We start from the raw sequence: 20,585 nt of genomic DNA, 5'->3' as shown, positions 1-20,585 counted from the left end.
TGGGGTATTTGTTACAGTCAGTGAACCCATATTGATACATAAGTATCATTCAAAATCCGCAGTTCACAGTACAGTTTACTTTTGGTGTTGTGCATTCTCTGGGTTTAGACAGATGTATAATGACCTACCCACATTGTACTTTTCATATAGAATACTTTCACGGCCCTACAATTCCTCTTTGCTCTTCCAGTTTATCATTCAGTTTCCCTTCACCCCTAGAAATTACTACTACTACTACTACTACTACTACTACTACTACTACTTCTTCGTCTTCGTCTTCGTCTTCTTCCTCCTCCTCCTCCTCCTCCCTCCTCCCTCCTCCCTCCTCCCTCTTTCCTTTTCTGGAAAGGAAATTTTATATGACATTCTGGAATGTCATATAGTTGCAGTCGTGCCATATGTAGCCTTTTCAGATAGACCTCTTCCACTTAGTGATATACATTTATGTTGCATCCATGTTGTTTCATGGCTTTCTGGCTTTTTTCTTTTTAGCATTGATATTCATATTCAATTGTTGAGATGTACTGCAGTTTATTCATTCACATACTGAGCGACATCTTGGTTGCTTTCACATTTTGGCAGTTATGAATAAACACTGTTATAAATATCGCCTTATAGGTTTTTGGATGGACATACGTTTTCAGTTCATTTGGATACATTTCAAGGAGTGTGATTACTGGGTCCTATAGTAGTAAGAGTATGTTTAGTTTTGTAAGAAAGTAACTGTACCATTTTGCATTCCAACCAATAATGTATGAGAGTTCATGTCAGTGTACATCGTTATCAGCATTTGGTATTGTCATTGTTTTAGATGTTGGCCATTCCAATAGATGTAGTAATCTCATTGTTTCAATTTGCAAATCTTTAATGACATATGACATTGAACATCTTTTTATATGCTTACTTACTTGCCATCTGTTTATCTTCTTTGATGAAGTGTCTCTTAAGGTCTTTGGTCGATTTTTTAATCAGGTTGCTTGTGTTATTATTGTTGAATTTTTCAAGTTCTTGGGGGTTTTTTTTGGTGCTTGCTGCCCATACAAGTGAGGGTGGATCTTCTTTACTCAGTCTTCTGATGAAGATGCTAATCTCTTCTGGAAACACTCTCACAGACACACTCATGAATAATGTTTGACCTGCTATCTGGGCATGCTTTAGCTAAATCAAGATGATTTATACAATTAGCCATTATAAATTTTCTTTGTCAAGCTGAGAAATTTCCTCTCTAATCCTATTTTATAGATGTGAATTATATCCAGTTGGTTGATGGTGCTGTTGAATTCACTTCCGTCCTTGCTGATTTTCTGTCCACTGGATCTGTCCATTTCTCTTCCCCCTCCCTTTTTTTTTTATAGTTTATTTATTTTGAGAGAGACTGAGACAGTGTAGTCAGGGAGTGGCAGAGGGAGTGAGAGAGAATCCCAGGTAGGCTCTGCGCTGCCAGGACAGAGCTTGACTTGGGGCTTGAACTCATGAACCATGAGATCATGAACCGTGAGATCAGGCCAGCCAAAATCAAGAGTCAGATGCTCAACTGACTGAGACACCCACGCACCGCTGTTCATTTCTGATAGAGGGGTATTAAAGTCTCCGTCTGTAATAGAGAATTCACTTATTCCTTGGAAGTTTTAGTTATGGTTTTGCCTTATATATTGTGATGTTCTGTTGTTAGACACATACAAATTAAGGATTGTTTTGTCTTTGGGAGTATTGACTCCTTTATCATTATATAATAGCTCTGTTTATCCCTAATAGCTCTCCTTGCTTTAAAGTCTGATCTATTTGAAATAATAGATACTGCTGCTTTCTTTTAACTAGTGGATGATATATCTTTCTCCACCCTTTTACTTTTAACAAATATGTGTCTTTTTTTTTTTAAACTGGATTTTCCATAGACAGCAAATAACTTGGTCTTATCTTTTGATCCACTGTGGCAATCTCTGTCCTTTAATTTGGTATATTTAGACCATTAATATTTAAGTAATTATGTATGCAGTTGGATTAAATCCATAATGTTTGTTATTATTTTCAATTGCCATTATTGCCATGTTTTTTGTTCCCATTTTTTCTTCCATATTTTTTCTAACTTTGGTGGTCTTACTTGAATGTTATAAATAATTCTATTTTCTCTTCTTTCTTAGCATATTAGTTAGATTTCTTTTTAAATTCTTATAGTAGCTGCCCTAGAGTTTGCAATATACATTTACAACTAATCCACCACATCTACTTTTTTTTTTTAATTTTTTAAAAATGTTTTATTTATTTCTAGGAGAGGAGAGAGACACAGCGTGAGCAGGGGAGGGTCAGAGAGAGAGGGAGTCACAGACTGAAACAGGCTCCAGGCTCTGAGCTGGCAGTCAGCACAGAGCCCGACGCGGGGCTCGAACCCACGAACCGCGAGATCATGACCTAAGCGAAAGTCGGACGCTTAACCGACTAAGCCACCCAGGCGCCCCTCACCACATCTACTTTTAAATATTACTCTGTTTGATGAGTAGTGTGGATGCCTTATGATATCAAAGGTTGCCTAATTCCTACCTCCTCTTCCTTGTATTAGCCCATCCAAGGGATTGTTCATTTCTGTTACAGTGTTTTTTATGATCACAAGCATTTCTCTTTAGGTCTTTCTTTTAGAAAAGTTCCATTTCTCTACTTACATTATCCATCTGTTCTTGTATGTTGTCTGCCTTTTTTTATTAAAGCCCTTAACATTGTTTTGGGGCACCTGGGTGGCTTAGTCAGTTAACTGTTTAACTCTTGAATTCTGCTCAGGTTGTGATCTCATAGTTGTGAGATCAAGCCCTGCTTCGGGCTCTGCACTGAGCATGGAGCCTGCTTGGGATTCTCCCCTACCCTCCACCCTTCTCCTGCTTATGTGTGCACATGTTCTCTCTCTCTCTCAAAATAAATAAACATTTCAGAAAAACACATGGTTTTGAATTTTCTGGTCTCATCACTTGAGACTTCCTGCATTTTTGACCCTGGTTCTGACGTTTGTTCACTCTTCTCAAATTGCCTTTTAATCTGCCTTGTAATTTTTTATTGAAAGGTAGACATGATATACTGGATAAAAAGACCACTAGCAAATAGGCTTTTAGTAGTGGTGAGGTGTAGGGAGAGAAGATGGGTTCTGTAGTCCTATGGTTAGATCTCAGTCTTTTGGTGAAACTGTGCCTCTTGACGCTGAACTTCACCAGTGCTTCTCAGCTTCCACCCCCACCCCTCTTCTATCCACGGAATGGTTGGAGGGGCTGCAGTTGTGTATTGCCCTTCCTGCAGGTAGGTTAGGTGCTGATAAGACCCTGAGGGAGGCTCTGGTAAGGACTTAGCCTAAGGACATGCCTCCTTAAGAATTTAGTGCTCTGGCATTTTTCATATCCTCTGGGGATAGTATGAAGAGATTTTTCTCTCCTATCCACTATAAGGACATAGTACAGCTCCTGGAGATAAAGCTCTCATAACTGCATTCCCCTGAAGTTTTTAACCCAGGCTGTCCGCCCAGAGCCTCCACTAACTCTTCAGTTACAGACCCAGTTTCTCTACTCCATCACCGGTTCCCACAGATTTTGTTCAGGGGTTTTTCTTCTGGCAAGTTGCAGTTCTCTACATGCATTTGTCTTTACAGTGTTTAGGGCAGCAGTTTGCCTTGGATCTAACAAGAGTTGCAATTTTTGTTTATCTGGCTCTTCACTTGTTACGACAGCTTGGTGACTTTAAGCTTCCTACGAGGTGGCCTGGAAACGGAAAGTCCCTGAGGATACTTTTAGTTCTTCCAAACATGCAACACTGAGAATCCAGTTCTTCTCCTCTCAGCTCTCTAGGAATTTCCTCAAATAACAATTCCAGGATTGTTACGTAATCAGAGATCTGTACAACAGGCAGAGAGTGTAGTTGTTTGTGCTTCTTATAAGATACTGTACTTTGTTTCAAAATCTGAGGAGTGTAAATCTTTCTGCTCCTATACTTGCTCACACAAGAACAGAAAAGATTAATATTTCAAAAGACTAAAATCTTTTAAAATTTACTCACTGCTGCTCTATGTAGTAGAAAAATAAAAGTATTTGGNAGCGAAAGTCAGACGCTTAACCGACTAAGCCACCCAGGCACCCTCAGGGTGCTAAATTTTCAACACAAGATAATAGTATCATGTGTCCATTTTTCTTTCTGTGATGGAATTGCCTAGAACATAATTTGCAGATTGAATAGCAGTATATCACAGATCTCTGTATAATGAAAAAATATTTGTGAACAATTGATAGCCCACATAAAGCAATATAACAGACTTCAATGTCTCAATTACAAATATAACTTAGACAATAACTTACTTTCAATTTCACTTACATGTTTGTTTTGTTTTTTTTTTAGATTTACTGTAGTTAAATTTTAACTGTAGCACGAATATATACGGGAATGGCTCTGCATGTGTGAATGTGTGTGGGTGTATGCGCTTTCCTGGTTAGAGAAATGATGTGACACTTTTATACTTTATGAGAGAATCTGAATTAAAACACTGATTTCTCTCCTTGGATTTCTCTCATCTGTTTTCTTTTAATCTGTTTCTTTTTTATCTCAAAATTTTAACACTCGTGTATTTCTTTTAATCATACAAATTCGTGAAATTCATAAAAAGTGAAAAAACTTGTCAAAGCAAAAATGAAAACTATCTCTCCTTGTTCTTTCACCTGTAATTTTGAAAGTGTATCCTTTTTGTTCTTTCTGTCTCTCTCCCTCGTCTTTTCTTTATCTCTCTTGTACTCTCTCTCCTGGTAGGAGCTTTGGTTTTAAACGTATGGCAACATACTCTGCCATCTCTTTTTTCACTTATTTATGATCGATCGTTCATCAACTTCAAGACAAAACGTACACATAATAAATTTAATGCATAAATATTATTCAGTGCTTTGTGTATCCCATCATACATTCAACTGGTTTCTCATTGTTTGGCATTTATATTGATTTTTTTTTTTTAACTTTTTAATGTTTATTTTTGAGACAGAGAAAGACAGAGCATAAACAGGGGAGGGGCAGAGAGAGAGGGAGACACAGAATCTGAAACAGGCTCCAGGCTCTGAGCTCGCTTTCAGCACAGAGCCCGACACGGGGCTCGAACCCACGAACCGTGAGATCATGACCTGAGCTGAAGTCAGATGCTTAACCGACTGAGTCACCCATGTGCCCCTTGTTTCTTTTGTTTTTTGTTTTTGTTTTTGTTTGTTTGTTTGTTTAAATACCATAAGCAATTTGGTGTTATATACACTTACATATGCTTGTTCAGTGATTTTTTTTTTAATATCATTTGCTTCCATTGTTTTTACCAAGATGCTCATAGGCCTTGTTGTTTCTCATCTACTTGTATGTTTTCAGGTTTTTTCAGAGTTTAGTAAGCTTTTAAGTTAATGTTGAAAAAGCAAATTGCTTTTTGCGGTATTTAAGGCTGTTGTTCCTGTAATTTTATAGCATTCAAAAGGTGGTGATAGTTTACAATGATCTGATCTTTAGGAATAAACCATGTACTTGTGAGCAAGATGAACTTTACCATGCTTTGCCCTCCTAAAATCTAGCAGCAATATCTTTAATTTTAAAGATAGTGTTTATCTGATATTATGTTGAAAAATAATGCTCCTAAACTAAATCTAAATAAATAATTTAAGTAATAATTCTTGTTAACTATATATTTAAATATGTTACATGATATATATGGTACATAACCACATACATGTATTATATATAACCATGTATATAACTATATATAATAAACTTTTTTATAAGTCACTTTTAATTCTTATGTACTAATAGCCTTATTTTATAACTTTTCCATTATCTGACTCTTTTTAAGATGCAGTTAAATTTTCTAAAGGTTCCTTGTGGCCTTAGAGTCCTGATTTCTATGAAGAAAAGTAAAGTGTGAAACATCATCCATTAAATCAGATGTAGAGCTAAGAATTGAAGCTTTGCCTTCTAGTTTCTTGTTGCAGGTTGCATGGCCATATTTGTGTGGGCGATTACAGTTTCTTACTTTGAGGATTTTGGAGGCTACTTGGGTTGATTCTTACCAGCTGTGTCTAAGAATGGGTCAGGAGTGCTTCCCAGAATTGCTATATTAATACTGAAATTCTCTAGGTTTCTTTCAGGCCTTGTAGCTTGAATTAAAGAGCAGATTCATAGCTCCTTTCTGCGATCTTTGCATTTGTTTAGTGGGAAAATTAGAAAGGGGTCTAGAAGGAATTTAAATAAAATAACAAAACCATCTTAGAAAATGTTGCTAATTTCCCAGCAGGTGTGTTTTAAAGTAAACTATAGATATTCTTATTATTGGATATTACTTTCTTTTAATATTGCAGTAGTGTTTATATTATTGGTCAATAAAATTCAGCATAAAATTAAGATTCTTTCCTAATGAGTTCATAATATCAGTAATTACAAAATAGTGTTTTTTAAGTAGAGGCACCTTCCTTCTCTCACCAACCCCTTCCATTTGACATTAGGCAATTTCTGAGGGCATTTTTGGTTGGAACAACTGTGGGGGTGAGAGAGTGATACTGGGGTCCAGCCGTAGGAGGCGGGGATGCTGCGGGGATGCTGCTGGACATTTTACAGAGCGCAGGAGAGCCCCAGCAGCAAAGATTAGGGTCTGGTCTCAGGGTCCATATCACAGATGTTGAAAAGCCCTGGTCTAGAAGAATATTTGAGTGATGGCATTAGACTTCCTAAGCAGGGCATTTTTACTCTCTTTATATGCAACATTTATTTTAGCCATATTCAGGGATCCCTGGTGGCTCAGTCAGTTAAGTGTCCGACTTCGGCTCACGTCACGATCTCATGGTTTGTGGGTTCAAGCCCCGCGTCGGGCTCTGTGCTGACAGCTAGCTCAGAGCCTGGAGCCTGCTTCAGATTCTGTGTCTCCCTTTCTCTCTCGCCTTCCCCTGCTTGCTCTCTCTCTCTCTCTCTCTCTTTCTCTCTCTCTCTCTCAGAAATAAATAAAACATTAAAAAAATATTTTAGCCATATTCAGTATCAAGTAGCAGAGAAAGATAATAGAAACTCCCTGGGTATAGTCGGTTATACAGGTTCAAAATTATACTGTTTCTATTTTTATGGATCCAATTTGTTAAGAAGATGACAGGATGTTACAAGACCCAAGTAAATGCTGTACACTTCTGTGATTCCTTTAAAAAATAAAAAGTGTACTTCACATTTCTGTTGAATATATATATATATATATATATATATATATATATATTTGACTTTCATTGTGTTACATTTTAGAATTTGGGAAGTACCCATAAAAGGGAAAAAAAATTGACCTGGATTTACTCTTTGTTTGTTTGTTTATTTATTTATGTTTTATTTATTTCAGAGTGAGTAGGGGTGGGTCAGAGAGAGAGGGAGACACAGAATCTGAAACAAGGTCCAGGCACTGAGCTAGCTGTCAGCACAGAGCCCGACGTTGGGCTCGAACCCATGAACCATGAAATCATGACCTGAGACGAAGTCAGACGCTTAACCGACTGAGCCACCCAGGCGTCCCTGGATTTACTTTATATACACATGCACACATACACATACCTTATAGAAATTCTTAGATGGGATAAAAATGGTTGATAAAATGAGGAAGTCCAGGGATGGGGGAAGGACATTCAAGATGACGGCACATAGATAATGACATGGAGGTGTTAATATCACTGACTTCATATTGCCCCGTATACACACGTTTTAAACTTTCGGCCGTTTCGATGTATCTTCTCTGTAGTTCTTTTGTTTTCCCTCATGTAATTTTAAAAGTTTTACACATTTCAAATTACAGGCCACTCTGTAAGTATCTTCTCTGGTAACATACATGTTAGATATGTTGTAGCAGTAAATATTTTTCTTGAAAATACTGTACTTCTGGGCAATCATGTGAAGGGGAACCAGAAATAAAGGTTTTTTAGCATTGCTTCAAATAACATTGGGTTGCTGGGAAAGGCCATCTGACACTTTCTGGTTGTGTCTAGTAGTTAGAGATGTTAAATGCCCTCATTGGGAGACCCAGGGAGATGCAAGTTGTATCCATATCTAATTGGTGCACATCCTTACTGTCTTAAACAGACAAAATAGTTCATTCTTGCCATTCTTCCTGGGAAAATATATTTTAATTGTGTAGCTCAGTTGTCCTTCCGTGTTTATCATCAGTATTTTTTTTTAACAAATTTACCCTTTGCATTCTACTTTTATAATAACTATAGAGAATGTAACTCAGAAAACTGAGTGGGTTCTGCAGAATCAAGCAAAAGTCAGATTAGAACATCCATACTTAAAAATAAGTTTGGAAAGAATGGGTAAAATAGTATTGGCATTACTACTACTAAAATTATTTAATAGAGCTATTACCATAAAAGACTTATAATGTGCTAAAGCACTTTCTGTGCATTATCTCATTGAATCCTTAAAACAATTCTGTGAAGCAGAACGTTATCTGCATTTTACGTATAAGAAAACTGAAACCATAAGAGTATTAAACACCAAACAAGCATGTTGAGTATAATCCAGGAAGTATATTCATTGAGCCCATGTTCTAGGCAATATGCTCTTCTTCTTTCCACTTCTGTGCAATTATGAGAGCATACAGGAAAAAAAGTGTAGATATGGAAGATAGAGTGCTGTTAAGAAGTAAACGATCAGGTAGTGTAAATTCTTGGAGATGGTATTGAGATAAAATGGAAGTAGATATTGCTAATAACAATGTTGATTTAGGACAGGATTTGGATTATACATAAAATTTCATTACTATACCTGAAGACATCATTTGGAAAATCTGGAATAATCATAGCTAGAGGTAAATATACCTGGAAACTGACAGATTACATTTTGAGTTGAGTCTGTGCATTTTGCAGTCAGCCAGTAATGCCTTCACTGCATTCCCAGGATCCAGAGTATTGGGGAGGGGGGGCAGAAAAGAGAGGAAATGCATGGCCACTTTGTGATATATCTAACATGGCTGGCCAGACAATGCAAACTATTGCAGCTTCATTATTATTGATACAATCTTTTAATAACAATTACTTTCACTACATTTTTTAATAACATGGCTAATGCTGTACAGTGCTTTTACATGGTTTGACAATCTTTCTTGTATGAAATAACCTGTAAAATTCCTTTTTTTCTACCCTTTTTTGAAACGTGTGTTAAGAATCAACATTGTGCCTAGGGTTTTCAAGTAATATCATATTTGGTATAAAATCTTAACTAAATGTTTAAAGTATCAAATAATAAGGGAGTGAATATAGATTCTTTAGAAAAAGACAAAACCTAGGTTACTTGTTTGCAGTTTACACATTTATCTGGCCATGGAGGAGAACCCTAAGGCCAAGCTTTCTCTTTTTGTGTTCATTAGAATAGTCATAAAAAAAAATTAACTTGGATTTTTGATTCTCCTCACAATTCTTTGACTTATTCCAAACTCTTCAGTACTGTTTCTTCAGGCTGTGCAGGAGACAAACACTCAACAAGCCCATGTTTTAATAAGATAATCCATTTGGACTTGATAAGGAGCCTTTTGACATCATTGTAGACCGGGAAAGGTGGAAGTATAGGTCAATAGTCATTTGCTTTGTTTCCTTCAGAAAATAAATGACTTAATACTTGATAGTAATCTTCATTTTCTCTAGGCACAGACCAGTGTTGTTATTTCATTACATAATCCAGTCAGTGTTCTGGATGTGTTTTCATTATTATCCACACGATTTTCATAANTTTCCCTTTTTTTTTTTTTTTTTAAGTTTCAGTAATCACAGAAGTCTGTAAAACTTTACAAATCCTGGAGACAATGTTAGTAAAAGCAGAGTTCTTGCTTTGAATATATAGCTAATAAAATGATATGTATTTGCTTTATTTCATCCAAACCTGTGTTTCTAAGTTTGGATAAATCTGACTTTATGTATCTTTTATAAGATTTGAACATAATCTGTTTAAGAGAAATCTTCCTCTGTGTGTATCAGATCTTGAGTACGCAAAAAAATATGTTGAAATTAAATGATATACCGACTTATTCATGTATCCCGGAGTGTAGTAGGTCCTTTAAGAGATATTCTAGGAATATATGATACGGTTGGCTTTTCCTGATAGATTTCCTGCCTTAACCTTCGTGAACAGTCTACAGAAATCAGTGCCATCCTTGACACTCCCTCTCGCACTGTTTCATCACCACACTTCCTCCTTGTCAGTCATCAAAAGTGCTTCATTCTACCAGTGAACTGTTTCTCAAACATTTTTCCTCCCCTCTCTTCCCGTTGTTACGGCCATCAGTCAAGCCCTGACCACCTCCCCCCTGGCCTGCTGGGGTAGTGTATGAACTGCCTCTTCTTTCTGCATAAAGTCCTATATGTGTATAGGGCATCTTCGAAATTAATCTTAATGCTGTCTTTCTAAACACAAAGCTTAGATACACTATGTTTTGCATAATAAGCTTTCTCAACTCTCAGTCACATGTTGCCCAAATACATTTCTTCGGGAGCTTTTCTGTCTTGTTCACTTAGGCCCCTAGTGGCTAGCATATAATGGCAGTAAAGAAGCACGTTTTCATGAATAGATGAAGACACCATAATGTATAAGGCCCTTTATCACCTGACCCAAAGTACCTACCTGATCGCCTCTCCAGTTTTTCTTCTGATAAGCAGTGTGTTCCAGCCACACCAAAAGCTTGACCATTCTTCATACACGTGGGGGCATTTTATATCCCTAACATTGTGCTTATCCTTTTTTTCTCATCTGTCAACAAATCAGTTATCACCTCAGCAGCTAGACCCAGGAGAATGAATTGACCTTAAGTCCGCCTGTATTTATTCTTTTCATTAGCCCAGCAAATATTTACTGAGCACATACTACCTCTTAGACACAGTTAAAAGTCTGGAGGTAGAGATACGGTTATTAACAAAAAGATAAAAGTCGTGCTCTTTCTGGAACTTACACTCTAGTGTAATAGCAAATCAAGAATTTCTCAGGTAATGATGGATATAAAGGTGGAAAAGAAGACACAAAGGTCCAGACGAGAGAGCCTTTTTAAAAGGTGTTTATTCTTGAGAGAGTGTGCTTGTGCACCTGAGTGGGGGAGAGGGAGGGGAAGCGGATACAAGATCCAAAGTGGGCTGCATGCTGACATTAGAGAGCCCAACATTTGACATAGTTGAAATGTAGCTTGAGCAGAATGGTATAAAATGGGATTGGGTGGTGGGTGTGAAGCACATTGGACAAAGAGCGGTACCTCCCGTAGAGGTGCAGGTAAGGTGCGGGTACAGGGTAAGGACTTTGGACTGGAACTGGTCTTAATACTCTTTGCCTTCAGTGCACCTCTCATCAGCCTGCCTCTGCTCCGATGGTCCCACGTCAGCCCTGGTTCCAGCCTTTTGTTAGAAGCACAGGAGCCAGCGTGGCTTGGGTTGCCCTGGGCTCATACAGCTTTGCATGTGGGAGTACTCAGCAGGTGAGGCTCTCTCTCCCTGGAAGCAATGGAAAGTAGACTTTGCCCCAGTTAGACTGTTTGCCATTTTCATCATCTGGGGCAGATTCCGTAATCTCTCTGACCCTGTACTGTGAAAAGATCACAGTAGGTCTAGTTAGCATCCATCATCTTACATAGCAAATTTGTGTGTGTGTGTGATGAGAACTTCTAACATCAATTCTCATCACAGTCTTCAAATATGGAATATGGAATATTAAATATAGTCACTCTGCTGTGTATTACATCCCTGTGACTTACTTGTTTTGTAACTGGAAGTTTGCACCTTTTGACCACCTTCCCCCACTACACACATACCCTGCCTCTGGCAGCCGCCAGTCTGTTGTATCTATGAGTTCGTTCTTTCTTTCTCTCTCTCTCTCTCTCTCTCTTTTTCTTTCTCTCTCTTTCTCTCTCTCTCTTTCTTTCGTGCATAAGCAAGATTTTTTGATAGTTGCCTTTCTCTGACTTACTTCATTCGGCATGACATCCTCAGGGTTTATCTGTGTTGTTGCAAGTGGCAAAGTTTCCTTCCTTTTTATAGCTGAGTACCTCTTTTATCTTTACATGACATCAGGACTACTTGTGCACCTAACCTGATAGCCGGATACCTGCCCCTGCATGGTAGATCTCTCCCTGCAATGGTAACACCTGCCCAGCTACACTGAAGTTTTGTCCTCCCCTCTCCCTTTCCTGGGGAGTTGGTGGTGGGTTTGCACTTCTCTTGCCATGATATTGCCCTGGAATGTTACCTGGTACCTGTTCTGCAGTCTTTGGGTTACCCTTGTTACTTGCCAAAGTACCTCGTGATTCACAGGTGTGGCATGGATGGAATGAAGAGACTTTGGTGTGGCAGAGACCCTCACTGCACGCTGATGGAGAGATTTGGCTAACTCACAGCCCCCAGGTCTGTGCAGGTCTTCACAATATGAATGACGAAAATAACATTCTCCTACACTTTGTATTAATGCTGGGTGGGGGGAGTGTTGTTTGAAATCTCAGCTGACATTTTTAAAGTACCAGTGTGCACTGCATTGTTGTGGTAATTTAGCACTTTGCCAACATAGGAAACAGAATGATCTTTGATCTCAGGAAAATAGAAGTTCCTGCAAGTACAGTTTTACCAGTCCTTATGAGAGACATAATTCTGTGGTTCAATGTGAGGTATTTATGGAGGGGTTTTGTTTATAAAACTAAAGACAGGTATTTTGGAATCATGTGTCTATGGATCATTGAAATCACAGAAGGGGATTTCATTTGAGATTCCAGTCGGTCTCTGGTTTAGCACATAGTTCTGCCACTGTGGTTATCAATGTGATGTCTGATCTCCCGTGCTGCAAAGCTGTGAAAGACACAAGGCTGGGACAGAATGTCAAAGTAGGTTTGAACTGATGTTTATTTTGTACCATTTTTTGAGGTCCTTTGATTATGCATATGCCCTGTATCAAATTGGTTAATCATTGTGGGGATATGTGAACTAGAGAAATATACTTTTACAGTTAACCTAAGCAATTATAAATTAAATGTGATGCCCATATGTATCTCTCTTGAGCGTCCAGTGTAAGAGATGAAGTTTTTGTATCATCCAAGTACACGAAACTCTTGTGAAAATAGTAAATGAGCCACCGAGGGTATATGAATATTTTCAAAACACTAGGTAGCAGATGAGATTACCATAGATTTTTCTGGATGTAGAAATCAGGATGGGATTGACTTGCTAAGTTAATTATGAGATATTTCTAAGATAGGATGTATAATGTCATAAAGCCAAGAAAATATGTTGAAAGTTTAAAGAAAGAAAAAAAGGAAATAGCTTGGAAACCATGGTTTTATTTGACCTTTTATTGATATTTTCCCAAATGTTGATTCTCCTCAGTGACCAGAAGTTGCACATTCAGAGCACTCACTAAATCAACTACCTCTTGAGAGGAGCTCTGAACTGAGATTCCAGAGCTCCTGAGAGTGAGAAACAGAGCGGGGCTGGGGTTGGGGTGGGACCGAGAAAGTATGGGGGAGCTGACCTTGGACAGTGTAACCTCCTTGTGTCTTAGATGCCTCATCTTCAGATAATAAGCCTTGACCTCTGGTGTTACTGTAAGGAATAAATGAGTATCTCAGTACAAGGCCTCATCCTCATCCTTAATAAATATGCAAATATCATGTGTTATTTTATGTTTGTTACCAAGATAATACTAAAGTGGTCATTTTTTTATGCTACAACGTGGCTTGTTGCATAGCGTTAGATATCTGAAACTGTTGGCCGAGTGTAGTTCTAATTTCTTAGGTTTGTTGATCCTTACGTATAAAAAACAAGAGCAGTTCACTGATTCTCTGGTGTTTCAGCACAGGTTTTGAGGTTGTGATAATACAGTTGTGTTTTCTCCAAAGAGCTGGATGACCCACAGTCAGGAGGAGGAGAAGAAAAGACTTGCATTTTGGGGGTAGGAGGGCAGATAGATGGTAGCAGTTGTCTTGGGAAAGTTACTTCCCCATTTTGTGTTTTTATGAGATGATCCCTGAGCATCAGTCTCCATTTCCTGCACATTCCATTCAAAATATTTTGAGATGTTAGGATCACTGAAGGTTGTGCTTGTACTGGTTGGACTAGGAAAGCTGCCGTCAGCTGGACTTCTGTGTTGCAAATGTTATTTTGCAAACAGGAAGGTTCAGATACCATTCTCATTCAGCGCACATGTAATTGGTCAACAGCCAGCTAATAAATCTGATGGTAACTTTTGCTTTAATTAATAAAATGTACTCAGATGGAACAAGTAATTTAAGTGTATATGCGTATGTGTGTCCCTGTATATATGCATGTATACACACATGTGTATAAATTACGTAGGGTTTTATAATATTAAAATGTATGAAGAGTACCATGTTACTAAAATTGATGACTGTGTAATTTTATTTACCTCTTGGGAATCAGTTGAGCTATTGATTCCACAGCAAATGTGTTTTGATTAAGATCATGGCAAGATAGGTTTGACAGCAATTTCAAATTATTCTAGTTTATTGCATATTTAAAGTCTACAGTCAGCTGAGATGGTATGTATCTGATTTTAGCTTAGAGAGATAAGTCTATTAATATTTTGTTTCAGATACTATATCCTCTGTACTGTACAATCACCATGTGCCTTATAAAAACCATGCCCTTTCTGGGATGGGCTGGAATATGGTATGATGCTCAGTGCCTATGATTATTCTAAATAGGGTTAGAAACATGAATGCAGAGATTAATATGCTTTATAAATATTTACAGTCTTGCTTTTGGGCATATATATAGATTGAATCTGCACTAGTTGAGCTTAATAGTTAATGATTGGTTTTTCAACTGTGAACATGGTTATTTATGGTGTTTATTATGATCGTGGCAGTGGATGATCCCGGAAAATCACAGAAAGAGAATTATGTCCAGGGAAAACTTAATTTCTTAAAAAACTTTCGATAGGTTTTATTTTTCCACTTTTCTGTGAAACTCAAATGTACATCCTGTCTTTAACACGTGTAGAATTATTCAAGCATAACAATTAAAAAATCATGAAAATACAGTGATATTTAAATGGGCTAAATGGAACATGGGCCCAGTCAGGTTTTCATGATTTATCAGTTTTTAACTTCAAAGACTCTGGTTAGCTTGCATTTTTTAAACTAATGAGTTTATCACAGCCTGTGAGGAGCATGGTTAAAGTATATCAGCTGTAAATTGGTACAAAGCACTAAAAGGGACATTAGCCTCTAATCAGATTCCAACAGTTCATTAAACCTGTCTTTCCAGAATCACTCTTTGTCTTTTCCCTGGCTTTGCAAGGCGTATCTTCTTCCCTTTTCGTCTGGGCAAGACCTCCTCCCGGGTAGGAAGCAATATCAACTCATTCTTCATTGTCCACCAAGCAAACAGCCTAGGGGATGCTTTGTTAGGGTAGGTTTCTGGCTGCTGTGAAGGGCAGGGTCACTGAGGGCTGCGAGAAGGCTTCCTTGAAGCCGGATGGTTGCAAGCCAATCTGGCTGTTTCCAGCCACGGAAGCAAGTGGCACATTAGGATTTGAGATCCATGCCTGATGTGTAAACAGCTCACCAGCCTCCGTGAATGGATTTCAGGCTTGGAACAAATTAACTGAGCTTGCCGGGGATACCATGGCTCTGAGCTATTAGGATGCAGAATGCCTACAGAATATGGACAAGTCAAAAGCACAGATTTAAAATAAATGTATCCTGCCAGTTTTAATAATATTGCACATTTCTAAGAAAAGAACATGACAGCAGTTTTTCTTCTTTTCATTACCTGATAGGCTAGGTAGCATGGAATTTTTAAATGCTGATTAGTTAGCTCTAGAGTAAATTTGCTTTTTCTTCCTGTTGATGTCTCAGAGCAAATATTTGTGATAAGAGACCCTATACATTTTATTTCTTCTTTTTCTTAAACAAAAAGGAGTGGCAAGAAATAGAGGTAATTAGAGCTTTACTATACTGCACTCTGTCGGTATTATTTGGTAATAAAACCATTTATGATTTGTTGAAGTGGGAGTTGTTTTTATTTAACTGTCTATTTGATGGAAAAGCAGCTCTGTGAAAGGCAGAAGCCTGCAGGTTTAGAAATGCTATTAACCTTTGTCATCATGTAGGCAAAATATTTAGAAACAGATCTCTTTTTCTTTTCATGAGACCGTGTTAGTGTCATGTGCATACATTCTGTGATTGAGCAAAGAAATCATTCTAAAAACTCAAATCTAGTTATTTTTGTTTTCTTAGTTTGGGCAGGATATGAAGGTAAAATTGACATTCTAAACATGTTTTAAAACATGATTTTGGCCTGAAGCAAGCACTGGTAAGTGTCTTTCTGACTCTTTTCATAGATAATTGACTTTAGAAAATCCCCAAAGCAAGGAAAATTAGTAGAAAATAACCTTGATTTAATGTTTTCATAAACATTGTTTGCAAATCTATTGAGTCAAGATAGAAATAGGCTGTCCTTTAAAGAAGTGGTAGATTCAGCCAAACATACACCCAAACACAAAACAAATTGTTATCTATTTTTGGGTTACGACTTCAGGTTAAAAATTCATTCTCAATCCAAAATTTATATTAGTTGTTTTTGAAATAGATCTTTGGAGTGGTTATATTAGAAATTTTCATTCGATCTGAATTGCCATACCAAAATTTAGTCTCCAGAATTATATTACCTTGTTTTAAAAAATATGTAGATTTTGATAATAATATGAGAACATAGTTATTATTTTTTATCTGTTTTCTCCTTCATGGATTTCTGTACAATATAACCTCCAGAACTAAGGAAGAAGGAAGCTTGCCTTCTGTTTCCTCCACTACTGCAGAAGTGTGATGAATTGCTCCAGCCCTATATATATTAACTTTAAGGTTTCTTTACTCCAGTTTATTATAGTCTGACCTCCAACCCAGAGGTCAGTGAATCAGACTGATTAATTCAACTTCTTGGTCATTATTTGAAATGATAGTTCCGAATGGGGTGATAATTGGTTATACTGCTATTCTCATTTAATTATACTTCATTGTTAAAAAATTGGGTTAGCCATACTAAATGTACTACAGTGAAGGAAGACTCTAACCAATGTCCTGTTTTGAGTGCTTTATACCTGACTCTCCCCCTCTTTCTCTCTCTCTTTTTTTCTTTTCAGAATATCAACACCTTTGAGAACAGAATGTTAATGCTTGATGGGATGCCGTCAGTCAGAGTCAAAACAGAGCTTTTGGAATCTGAACAAGGGGTAAGTTTCCAACGATGCCCCACCCTCTTGAGCTCTTTATGATAGTGGCAGTCATCTCCAGAACATATGGAAGTTTGCAGAACACTATTGAAGTTTGCAGAACGCTTCTGATTTGCACTTGCCTGTGCTTTTCTCTCTTGAGTAAAAATCACCAGGGACTGATTCTCATCCATTTGCAACCTCAAATATTACTAACCTGGAGAAGATAACTTACTAAAATTAGGAAAGTACAGCAATCTTATAAGAACCATATGGCTGGGGCGCCTGGGTGGCTCAGTTGGTTGAGCGTCCGACTTCGGCTCAGGTCATGATCTCACACTCTGTGAGTTCGAGCCCTGCATCAGGCTTTGTACTGACAGCTCGGAGCCTGGAGCCTGCTTCAGATTCTGTGTCTCCCTCTCTCTCTGCCCCTCTGCTGTTCATGCTCTGTCTCTCAAAAATAAATGCGTGGTAAAATAAAATAAATAAAATAAAATAAAGTAAATAAATGAACCATATGGATTTATTTAAATTAGTGACTGTTTCGAAAAGCTATTAAAAACCCAAAGCAAAGAAGGAAGTATTAAAAAATAAGATGGGACCATCAACTCCATGTCAAAATGGCTTGTTTCTTTCTTAGTGAGGAAATTACAGAATAGAGGTATGGGACTGTAACTGTCGGATTGATTTGTCTTTTGACACTTGTATTTACCCTTTTAAACTTGATGAGTACTAGAGAGTTGAGGAAATACAGGTCAGTGAGTTTGAAATGCACATAAAAGCAAAAGAAGGTTTAGTTAAGGATTGATACTTCGTGAAATTGACAAATTAATTTAAGGCTAGTGAAAACATGAAGACTTAAGAGCACATCTTTAAAAGGACATAGGTGATTTTACCCTTGTTAACATTTGTAGCTTCACAAGTTAAAATTATAAGGGCAGTATGACTGCTAACAGCAGCGGCTGACCATGTTTTGTATTTAAGTGAGAAAGCATTGCTCCTGTGCCTCGGTCCACACTGCCTACCTGTGTTATTAACCCATTACCACTGAGGCAGTGTAAACAACCATGAAAAGTACATAAATTAGATATTTGATCTTATTAATATATCTCTTACTCAGAAAAAGCAAAACATTGGCAATATTTTGTAATTGAACAATCAGAACAAATATCAAATGTGCATAAAATTTTACTTTTAAGTATCTTGGTGCATGAGTCATGTGGGACCCCATTTGAGGGGTTAGGATACTCTTCAATATTAAAAGGACTTCGTAATGAAGAACTGAGGGATCCAGTTGGTATGGATGTAGAGGGTTTCTCCAGTAACCTCCACATTCCTGAGCAATGTGGGGCTGGGTGTACTGTTTCTCAATGTATATTTCTCTTCCTCACTCTAAGCCTGTGTCTGGAACAGACCCCCATCATGGGAGGGGATATCATTTCACCTTTATGTTCAGTGTTCATTGTAGTAGCTCTGCAATGAACTTGGTGGAGTATGTCAACCCATAATGCACCTTCCCAGTTCTGCGCATGACGTGATGACCCACTCATGTGGGTTTGTCCTGAAACTTAGGCAGTGGAGCATCCCAAAAGAAAGATTGTGTGGCAGCTGTTAATATCATTTGTTCGTTGTAGACAAAGCTTCGGAAGAAGTCCTGTGTTCACCTGGATTTTGTAGCCTGATTCAATAAGCTACACTCTATATCCTCCAAACTAAGTAGTTTTTACCTTTGCTGTTTAACACCACACAGGAAATAAATCCTTTGGGATTTCTGTTTTCTTAGTCTAAGTGCATAAGCACCAATTTCATAAAATAAATTTCTGTACACTGCATGTTTAACACCCCATGTTTAACACACCACACAGACCATAGCATCTCATTCACAGAGGATAACCTTTTTTCATTGCTGATGGAAAAATGGAAAAAGTGGCATATTCCACATTGTTGGTTTTATTTCACAATATGTTCTTCAACTTGACTAGCAGTAAAGGTACTCAAGTGATGCATGTTGGAGGAAGGCAGAAAAGGACAGAAGGCAGGCAGAGACCACTCATCAGAGCCGGGATGGTGCATTGTGGTCACGGGCTCTGGGAATCTTTGATGGTATCAGGATGTTTCTCTCTCCTATATTATCAATTTACAGTTTTAAGGTAAGTTTGAAAGATTTAGATGCAGAAGAAATGAAAGCCAGTATTTCCAGAGGTTTTACAGCATGACTAAGAACCTCAGGCCACATCATTTATGGAAAGTATTTACTGCCCTTAAATAGAGCCAGGGAAAATGGTAGGTTCATAGGTTTTATTTAATGCCTACTCATTAAAATCAATTTTCCTTCTTGTGAATGGAGCTGATGTTAGTATTTTAACCCTAATTTAGATAATGTACATGGAAGGGAAAGGAAACCTTGATTTTGTTATTTTCTTTAGTTTTATATGTATTTCTTAAATATGTGGCAGATATAATTTCATTCTCTTTCATGGTAAAGCTTGAAGAGAAGCAGTCTACAGTGTTTAATGGAATGTCTTATGACCTAATTATTTATGGAAAACAATAACTTGTCTTTAGTCATTTGTAATACTGTACGTCAATTCTTCTTAAGTTAGAGATAAAACTAGATTTTAGTGAACTTCACATTTGGTCATTTTGCTGGAGTTTATAATTGGGGGTAATGGGATGGGTAATATGTTGTATAATTTCAGAATCAGAACTCTTTTTAGATAAGGAGTATTAGAATTCTAAAGATTTCTTTATTTTGATCTTACAGGATTCTTTATTTTTTAAATTTTTTTAATGTATTTATTTTTGAGACAGAAAGAGACCGAGCATGAGCAGGCGAGGGACAGAGAGAGGGAGACAGAGAATCCAAAGCAGTCTCCAGGCTCTAGCTGTCTGCACAGAGCCTGACACAGGGCTCAAACCCACGAACCGTGAGATCATAACCTGAGCAGATGTCGGACGCATAACCAACTGAGCCACATAGGAGCCCCTCCATCTTATAGGTTTCTTTCCTCATTTGCTGTTAAAAGCTGGTTGAAGTTTGATTCTTTATAGGAAAATGTAAACCTTGGTGAAACTAAAATAATCACATGTGTGATTATGGGCTTCTGAAAAAGATGAACTATTAAGTTACAATAAATACGTTATAGGAAGTGATCTCTGCATCCCAACAATGAATGAGAAAGTCTGAGCTTGATGCCAAGGATTGGATTCCACAGTCACTCTGGAAAACCTAATTTTGAGACTTTTTAAAGACATTTAACATCTAGTCTCTTGGGGAGGAAAAGTTAAGTCTGCCGTTCAGGCTCTAGACGGCATTGTAAAGATAAACAACTTCACATAACCTCCTGTTTGAGCAGCTCACCAGGAAGGCACATATGCCTTTCTCCCCT

The 20,585-nt window shown here is 37.7% G+C and overlaps 1 protein-coding gene across 3 annotated transcripts in view; it reads left to right on the top strand.

The window, feature by feature from the left end:
- The window catches only part of KLF12 (KLF transcription factor 12), a 426,216-nt gene that overhangs the window by 174,955 nt on the left and 230,676 nt on the right, over nucleotides 1-20,585 (top strand). For all 3 annotated transcript variants that reach the window (XM_077761828.1, XM_077761905.1, XM_077761769.1), the window contains one exon: nucleotides 17,128-17,217. In XM_077761828.1, coding sequence (XP_077617954.1) covers nucleotides 17,128-17,217 — 90 coding nt within the window. The remainder of the gene's footprint in view (nucleotides 1-17,127; nucleotides 17,218-20,585) is intronic.

Source organism: Crocuta crocuta, unplaced genomic scaffold (genome assembly GCF_008692635.1).
Source record: "Crocuta crocuta isolate KB4526 unplaced genomic scaffold, BGI_CrCroc_1.0 scaffold60, whole genome shotgun sequence".
Taxonomy (NCBI): Eukaryota; Metazoa; Chordata; class Mammalia; order Carnivora; family Hyaenidae; genus Crocuta; species Crocuta crocuta.
The sequence above is the reverse complement of the archived record's forward strand: the minus strand, read 5'-3'. Positions and strand labels throughout refer to the sequence as shown.